At 40.7% G+C, this 10000-nt stretch overlaps 1 protein-coding gene across 1 annotated transcript in view; it reads left to right on the top strand.

Annotated features, from left to right (window-relative positions):
• LOC311327999 (focal adhesion kinase 1-like) overlaps window positions 1-10000 on the top strand; it is a 58067-nt gene that overhangs the window by 19022 nt on the left and 29045 nt on the right. Inside the window, exons 8-10 of the mRNA XM_084461111.1 lie at window positions 7706-7806; window positions 8201-8316; window positions 9377-9477. Coding sequence (XP_084317237.1) covers window positions 7706-7806; window positions 8201-8316; window positions 9377-9477 — 318 coding nt within the window. The remainder of the gene's footprint in view (window positions 1-7705; window positions 7807-8200; window positions 8317-9376; window positions 9478-10000) is intronic.

Here is a 10000-nt window from a genome sequence, read left to right as displayed (position 1 = left end):
GTCTATACTACCTTACTCTAGTAGGTCTATACTACCTTACTCTAGTAGGTCTATACTACCTTACTCTAGTAGGTCTATACTACCTGACTCTAGTAGGTCTACAGATACACTACCTGACTCTAGTAGGTCTATACAGATACACTACCTTACTCTAGTAGGTCTATACAGATATACTACCTTACTCTAGTAGGTCTACAGATATACTACCTTACTCTAGTAGGTCTACAGATATACTACCTTACTCTAGTAGGTCTATACTACCTTACTCTAGTAGGTCTACAGATATACTACCTTACTCTAGTAGGTCTACAGATATACTACCTTACTCTAGTAGGTCTATACAGATATACTACCTTACTCTAGTAGGTCTATACTACCTTACTCTAGTAGGTCTACAGATATACTACCTTACTCTAGTAGGTCTACAGATATACTACCTTACTCTAGTAGGTCTATACAGATATACTACCTTACTCTAGTAGGTCTATACATATACACTACCTTACTCTAGTAGGTCTATACATATACACTACCTTACTCTAGTAGGTCTATATATACTACCTGACTCTAGTAGGTCTGTACAGATATACTACCTTACTCTAGTAGGTCTATACTACCTTACTCTAGTAGGTCTATACTACCTTACTCTAGTAGGTCTATACTACCTTACTCTAGTAGGTCTATACTACCTGACTCTAGTAGGTCTACAGATACACTACCTGACTCTAGTAGGTCTATACAGATACACTACCTTACTCTAGTAGGTCTATACAGATATACTACCTTACTCTAGTAGGTCTACAGATATACTACCTTACTCTAGTAGGTCTACAGATATACTACCTTACTCTAGTAGGTCTATACTACCTTACTCTAGTAGGTCTACAGATATACTACCTTACTCTAGTAGGTCTATACAGATATACTACCTTACTCTAGTAGGTCTATACAGATACACTACCTGACTCTAGTAGGTCTATACAGATACACTACCTTACTCTAGTAGGTCTATACTACCTTACTCTAGTAGGTCTATACAGATACACTACCTGACTCTAGTAGGTCTATACAGATACACTACCTTACTCTAGTAGGTCTATACTACCTTACTCTAGTAGGTCTATACAGATATACTACCTTACTCTAGTAGGTCTATACTACCTGACTATAGTAGGTATATACTACCTGACTATAGTAGGTCTATACAGATATACTACCTGACTCTAGTATGTCTATACAGATACCCTACCTTACTCTAGTAGGTCTACAGATACCCTACCTTACTCTAGTAGGTCTATACTACCTTACTGTAGTAGGTCTATACAGATATACTACCTTACTCTAGTAGGTCTATACAGATACACTACCTGACTCTAGTAGGTCTACAGATACCCTACCTTACTCTAGTAGGTCTACAGATATACTACCTTACTCTAGTAGGTCTATACTACCTTACTCTAGTAGGTCTACAGATATACTACCTTACTCTAGTAGGTCTATACTACCTTACTCTAGTAGGTCTATACAGATATACTACCTTACTCTAGTAGGTCTATACTACCTTACTCTAGTAGGTCTATACAGATATACTACCTTACTCTAGTAGGTCTATACTACCTTACTCTAGTAGGTCTACAGATATACTACCTTACTCTAGTAGGTCTATACTACCTTACTCTAGTAGGTCTATACAGATATACTACCTTACTCTAGTAGGTCTATACTACCTTACTCTAGTAGGTCTACAGATATACTACCTTACTCTAGTAGGTCTATACTACCTTACTCTAGTAGGTCTATACAGATATACTACCTGACTCTAGTAGGTCTATACTACCTGACTCTAGTAGGTCTACATATATACTACCTTACTCTAGTAGGTCTATACTACCTGACTCTAGTAGGTCTACAGATACACTACCTGACTCTAGTAGGTCTACAGATACCCTACCTTACTCTAGTAGGTCTACAGATATACTACCTTACTCTAGTAGGTCTATACTACCTTACTGTAGTAGGTCTATACAGATATACTACCTTACTCTAGTAGGTCTATACAGATACACTACCTGACTCTAGTAGGTCTACAGATACCCTACCTTACTCTAGTAGGTCTACAGATATACTACCTTACTCTAGTAGGTCTATACTACCTTACTCTAGTAGGTCTACAGATATACTACCTTACTCTAGTAGGTCTATACTACCTTACTCTAGTAGGTCTATACAGATATACTACCTTACTCTAGTAGGTCTATACTACCTTACTCTAGTAGGTCTACAGATATACTACCTTACTCTAGTAGGTCTATACTACCTTACTCTAGTAGGTCTATACAGATATACTACCTGACTCTAGTAGGTCTATACTACCTGACTCTAGTAGGTCTACATATATACTACCTTACTCTAGTAGGTCTATACTACCTGACTCTAGTAGGTCTACAGATACACTACCTGACTCTAGTAGGTCTATACTACCTTACTCTAGTAGGTCTACAGATACACTACCTTACTCTAGTAGGTCTATACTACCTTACTCTAGTAGGTCTATACTACCTTACTCTAGTAGGTCTATACTGCCTTACTCTAGTAGGTCTATACAGATATACTACCTTACTCTAGTAGGTCTATACTACCTTACTCTAGTAGGTCTATACAGATATACTACCTTACTCTAGTAGGTCTATACTACCTTACTCTAGTAGGTCTATACTACCTTACTCTAGTAGGTCTATACAGATACACTACCTTACTCTAGTAGGTCTATACAGATATACTACCTTACTCTGGTAGGTCTACAGATATACTACCTGACTCTAGTAGGTCTATACTACCTTACTCTAGTAGGTCTACAGATACACTACCTTACTCTAGTAGGTCTATACTACCTTACTCTAGTAGGTCTATACTACCTTACTCTAGTAGGTCTATACTACCTTACTCTAGTAGGTCTATACTACCTTACTCTAGTAGGTCTATACTACCTTACTCTAGTAGGTCTACAGATATACTATCTTACTCTAGTAGGTCTACACAGATATACTACCTTACTCTAGTAGGTCTATACAGATATACTACCTTACTCTAGTAGGTCTATACAGATATACTACCTTACTCTAGTAGGTCTATACAGATATACTACCTTACTCTAGTAGGTCAACAGATATACTACCTTACTCTAGTAGGTCTATACTACCTGACTCTAGTAGGTCTACAGATATACTACCTTACTCTAGTAGGTCTATACTACCTTACTCTAGTAGGTCTATACAGATATACTACCTGACTCTAGTAGGTCTATACTACCTGACTCTAGTAGGTCTACATATATACTACCTTACTCTAGTAGGTCTATACTACCTGACTCTAGTAGGTCTACAGATACACTACCTGACTCTAGTAGGTCTATACTACCTTACTCTAGTAGGTCTACAGATACACTACCTTACTCTAGTAGGTCTATACTACCTTACTCTAGTAGGTCTATACTACCTTACTCTAGTAGGTCTACAGATATACTACCTTACTCTAGTAGGTCTACAGATACACTACCTTACTCTAGTAGGTCTATACAGATATACTACCTTACTCTAGTAGGTCTATACTACCTTACTCTAGTAGGTCTACAGATACACTACCTTACTCTAGTAGGTCTATACAGATATACTACCTTACTCTAGTAGGTCTATACTACCTTACTCTAGTAGGTCTACAGATACACTACCTGACTCTAGTAGGTCTAAACTACCTTACTCTAGTAGGTCTATACTACCTTACTCTAGTAGGTCTATACTACCTTACTCTAGTAGGTCTACAGATATACTACCTTACTCTAGTAGGTCTACAGATACACTACCTTACTCTAGTAGGTCTATACAGATATACTACCTTACTCTAGTAGGTCTATACTACCTTACTCTAGTAGGTCTATACTACCTTACTCTAGTAGGTCTACAGATATACTACCTTACTCTAGTAGGTCTACACAGATATACTACCTTACTCTAGTAGGTCTATACAGATATACTACCTTACTCTAGTAGGTCAACAGATATACTACCTTACTCTAGTAGGTCTATACTACCTGACTCTAGTAGGTCTACAGATACACTACCTGACTCTAGTAGGTCTATACTACCTTACTCTAGTAGGTCTATACAGATATACTACCTTACTCTAGTAGGTCTATACAGATATACTACCTTACTCTAGTAGGTCTATACTACCTTACTCTAGTAGGTCTATACTACCTGACTCTAGTAGGTCAATACAGATACACTACCTTACTCTAGTAGGTCTATACTACCTTACTCTAGTAGGTCTATACAGATATACTTCCTTACTCTAGTAGGTCTATACTACCTTACTCTAGTAGGTCAACAGATATACTACATTACTCTAGTAGGTCTATACTACCTTACTCTAGTAGGTCAACAGATATACTACCTTACTCTAGTAGGTCTATACTACCTTACTCTAGTAGGTCTATACAGATATACTACCTTACTCTAGTAGGTCTATACAGATATACTACCTTACTCTAGTAGGTCTATACTACCTTACTCTAGTAGGTCTATACTACCTGACTCTAGTAGGTCAATACAGATACACTACCTTACTCTAGTAGGTCTATACTACCTTACTCTAGTAGGTCTATACAGATATACTTCCTTACTCTAGTAGGTCTATACAACCTTACTCTAGTAGGTCTATACTACCTTACTCTAGTAGGTCTATACAGATACACTACCTTACTCTAGTAGGTCTACAGATATACTACCTTACTCTAGTAGGTCTATACTACCTTACTCTAGTAGGTCTATACTACCTTACTCTAGTAGGTCTACAGATATACTACCTTACTCTAGTAGGTCTACAGATATACTACCTTACTCTGGTAGGTCTACAGATATACTACCTTACTCTAGTAGGTCTATACATATATACTACCTGACTCTAGTAGGTCTATACTACCTTACTCTAGTAGGTCTATACAGATATACTACCTTACTCTAGTAGGTCTACAGATATACTACCTTACTCTAGTAGGTCTATACTACCTTACTCTAGTAGGTCTATACTACCTTACTCTAGTAGGTCTATACAGATATACTACCTTACTCTAGTAGGTCTATACAGATATACTACCTTACTCTAGTAGGTCTATACTACCTTACTCTAGTAGGTCTATACTACCTTACTCTAGTAGGTCTATACTACCTTACTCTAGTAGGTCTATACAGATATACTACCTTACTCTAGTAGGTCTATACAGATATACTACCTTACTCTAGTAGGTCTATACAGATATACTACCTTACTCTAGTAGGTCTATACAGATATACTACCTTACTCTAGTAGGTCTACAGATATACTACCTTACTCTAGTAGGTCTATACAGATATACTACCTTACTCTAGTAGGTCTACAGATATACTACCTTACTCTAGTAGGTCTATACTACCTTACTCTAGTAGGTCTATACTACCTTACTCTAGTAGGTCTATACAGATATACTACCTTACTCTAGTAGGTCTATACAGATATACTACCTTACTCTAGTAGGTCTATACAGATATACTACCTTACTCTAGTAGGTCTACAGATATACTACCTTACTCTAGTAGGTCTATACTACCTTGCTCTAGTAGGTCTATACTACCTTACTCTAGTAGGTCTATACAGATATACTACCTTACTCTAGTAGGTCTATACAGATATACTACCTTACTCTAGTAGGTCTATACTACCTTACTCTAGTAGGTCTACAGATATACTACCTTACTCTAGTAGGTCTATACAGATATACTACCTTACTCTAGTAGGTCTTTACTACCTTACTCTAGTAGGTCTACAGATATACTACCTTACTCTAGTAGGTCTATACAGATATACTACCTTACTCTAGTAGGTCTATACAGATATACTACCTTACTCTAGTAGGTCTATACTACCTGACTATAGTAGGTATATACTACCTTACTCTAGTAGGTCTATACTACCTTACTCTAGTAGGTTTATACAGATATACTACCTTACTCTAGTAGGTCTATACTACCTTACTCTAGTAGGTTTATACAGATATACTACCTTACTCTAGTAGGTCTATACTACCTTACTCTAGTAGGTCTATACTACCTTACTCTAGTAGCTTTATACAGATATACTACCTTACTCTAGTAGGTCTATACTACCTTACTCTAGTAGGTTTATACAGATATACTACCTTACTCTAGTAGGTCTATACAGATACACTACCTTACTCTAGTAGGTCTATACTACCTTACTCTAGTAGGTCTATACAGATACACTACCTTACTCTAGTAGGTCTACAGATATACTACCTTACTCTAGTAGGTCTATACAGATATACTACCTTACTCTAGTAGGTCTATACAGATATACTACCTTACTCTAGTAGGTCTATACTACCTTACTCTAGTAGGTCTATACTACCTTACTCTAGTAGGTCTACAGCTATACTACCTTACTCTAGTAGGTCTATACAGATATACTACCTTACTCTAGTAGGTCTACAGATATACTACCTTACTCTAGTAGGTCTATACTACCTTACTCTAGTAGGTCTATACAGATACACTACCTTACTCTAGTAGGTCTACAGATATACTACCTTACTCTAGTAGGTCTATACTACCTTACTCTAGTAGGTCTATACTACCTTACTCTAGTAGGTCTATACAGATATACTACCTTACTCTAGTAGGTCTATACTACCTTACTCTAGTAGGTCTATACAGATATACTACCTTACTCTAGTAGGTCTACAGATATACTACCTTACTCTAGTAGGTCTATACTACCTTACTCTAGTAGGTCTATACTACCTTACTCTAGTAGGTCTATACAGATATACTACCTTACTCTAGTAGGTCTATACTACCTTACTCTAGTAGGTCTATACAGATATACTACCTTACTCTAGTAGGTCTATACAGATATACTACCTTACTCTAGTAGGTTTATACAGATATACTACCTTACTCTAGTAGGTCTACAGATATACTACCTTACTCTAGTAGGTCTATACTACCTTACTCTAGTAGGTCTACAGATATACTACCTTACTCTAGTAGGTCTATACTACCTTACTCTAGTAGGTCTACAGATATACTACCTTACTCTAGTAGGTCTATACAGATATACTACCTTACTCTAGTAGGTCTATACTACCTTACTCTAGTAGGTCTACAGATATACTACCTTACTCTAGTAGGTCTATACAGATATACTACCTGACTCTAGTAGGTCTATACTACCTTACTCTAGTAGGTTTATACAGATATACTACCTTACTCTAGTAGGTCTATACAGATACACTACCTTACTCTAGTAGGTCTATACAGATATACTACCTTACTCTAGTAGGTCTACAGATATACTACCTTACTCTAGTAGGTCTATACTACCTTACTCTAGTAGGTCTATACAGATATACTACCTTACTCTAGTAGGTTTATACAGATATACTACCTTACTCTAGTAGGTCTAGAAAAAAAATCTGAGCTCCAAATCATGTTTATTGTATTACAAGGAAACCTTAGGATTAGTGTAGTGAAGTGGGGCTGTTGGTTAGTCTGTGAATCCTTCACAACTTCCTCCTCCAGGAAGCATGAGAGTTCTGACAGACATACTAACTTCACTCAGCTCATTTGGTTTGGCCTCTATCCACGTTCCCTAGTGACCATGCGTCAGTTCGACCACCCCCACATCGTCAAGCTGATTGGCGTAATCACAGAGAACCCCGTCTGGATCATCATGGAGCTATGCACTCTGGGAGAGGTGGGCACAGACAGGATGTGACATCATCTACTGACACAGCAGCTTCTATTTATCTAGACTGTCAAAGAAAGAGTGAGGTGGATTTCTAATGAATCGCCTTTTCCCTCCTCTCCCCTCCTCTCCTCTCCTCTCTAACTCTCCTCCTCTCCTCCTCCCCTCCTCCTCCTCCTCATCTCCCCTCCTCTCCTCTCATCTCCTCTCTCCTCTCCTCTCCTCTCCTCTCCTCTCCTCTCCTCTCCTCTCCTCTCCTCTCCTCTCCTCTCCTCTCCTCTCCTCTCCTCTCCTCTCCTCTCCTCTCCTCCTCCCCTCCTCCTCCTCCTCATCTCCCCCTCTCTCTCCCTCTCCTCCTCTCCTCCTCCCCTCCTCCTCCTCCTCCTCTCCCCTCCTCCTGTAGTTGAGGTCGTTCCTGCAGGTGAGGAAGTTTAGTCTGGACCTGTCCACTCTGATCCTGTTCTCACACCAGCTCAGCACCGCCCTGGCTTACCTGGAGAGCAAGCGCTTCGTCCACAGGTGAGACCACACACACACACACACACACACACACACCGCCCTGGCTTACCTGGAGAGCAAGCGCTTCGTCCACCGGTACCACACACACACACACACACACACCGCCCTGGCTTACCTGGAGAGCAAGCGCTTCATTCACAGGTGAGACCACACACACACACACGCACACACACACACACACACACACCGCCCTGGCTTACCTGGAGAGCAAGCGCTTCGTCCACCGGTACCACACACACACACACACACACACACACACACACCGCCCTGGCTTACCTGGAGAGCAAGCGCTTCGTCCACCGGTACCACACACACACACACACACACACACACACACACACACACACACACACACACCGCCCTGGCTTACCTGGAGAGCAAGCGCTTCGTCCACAGGTACCACACACACACACACACACACACACACACACACACCGCCCTGGCTTACCTGGATAGCAAGCGCTTCGTTCACAGGTACCACACACACACACACACACACACACACACACACACACACACACACACACACACACGCACACACAAGCACCGCCCTGGCTTACCTGGAGAGCAAGCGCTTCGTTCACAGGTGAGACCACACACACACACATACACACACACGCACACACACACCGCCCTGGCTTACCTGGAGAGCAAACGCTTCGTTCACAGGTGAGACCACACACACACACACACACACACACACACATACACACACACCAGCTCAGCACCGCCCTGGCTTACCTGGAGAGCAAGCGCTTCGTCCACAGGTGAGACCACACACACACACACATGCACGCACGCACGCACACACACACACACACACACACACACACACACACACACTGTTGTTAGAAAGGGGATCACAGTCATTATATTTAAGTTGTATAACTGTATATTTCATCGAATCAACTCAAAGTTGTGCGTGTGTGCGTGTGTGCGTGTGTGTGCGTGTGTGTACGCGTGTGTGCGTGTGTGTGTGTTTGCGTGTGTGTGTGCGTGTGTGTGTGCGTGTGTGCGTGTGTGCGTGTGTGTGTGTGTGTGTGCGTGTCTCTCCCCACAGGGACATTGCGGCCAGGAACGTTCTGGTATCTTCCATAGACTGTGTGATGCTGGGTGACTTCGGTCTGTCTCGATACATGGAGGACAGCTCCTACTACAAAGGTAAACAACAACATCACCACACTTCCTGGTTCTCCCGTGGCTCTGCCCTGGCTGGTCCTCTAGCGCCACCTACAGGTGGATAAAGCTATAGCAGTGTTTTAACATGCAGACACTTTCCAGTACAAGCTATGGTGACCGCCTGGCAAAGGGTTTCAGCTGACCATCTCTCTAACTGACTAACGATCTGACACCTGCGTCTAGCACCTATTGTCATTAGGGGCCAGGCAGCGTGGCTGCCGGAACCCTATTGTATTTGCCTATATTATTATTCTCCATCTTCCACTGAAGTCTAACTTCCTGTGGACAAAAAATCACCAAAATTTGCACAAAGCTCCAGTACTATACCCAAAGTCCTCAACCTGCATTGTAGGTCAATAAACCTGAAGGTGGCACTACAGCAACAGTCTAAAGTTTAAAACTTTAAAAAATCATAACAAATCAGCCATAGGTGCTATCACTGTAAAACCACCACGTGAATGTAGTCCCAATTGAGACAAAACTGTCATATGCTTTGACCTTGCAG

This window comes from Borostomias antarcticus, assembly GCF_949987555.1.
Source record: "Borostomias antarcticus genome assembly, chromosome: 36".
Lineage (NCBI taxonomy): Eukaryota > Metazoa > Chordata > Actinopteri > Stomiiformes > Stomiidae > Borostomias > Borostomias antarcticus.
The sequence above is the reverse complement of the archived record's forward strand: the minus strand, read 5'-3'. Positions and strand labels throughout refer to the sequence as shown.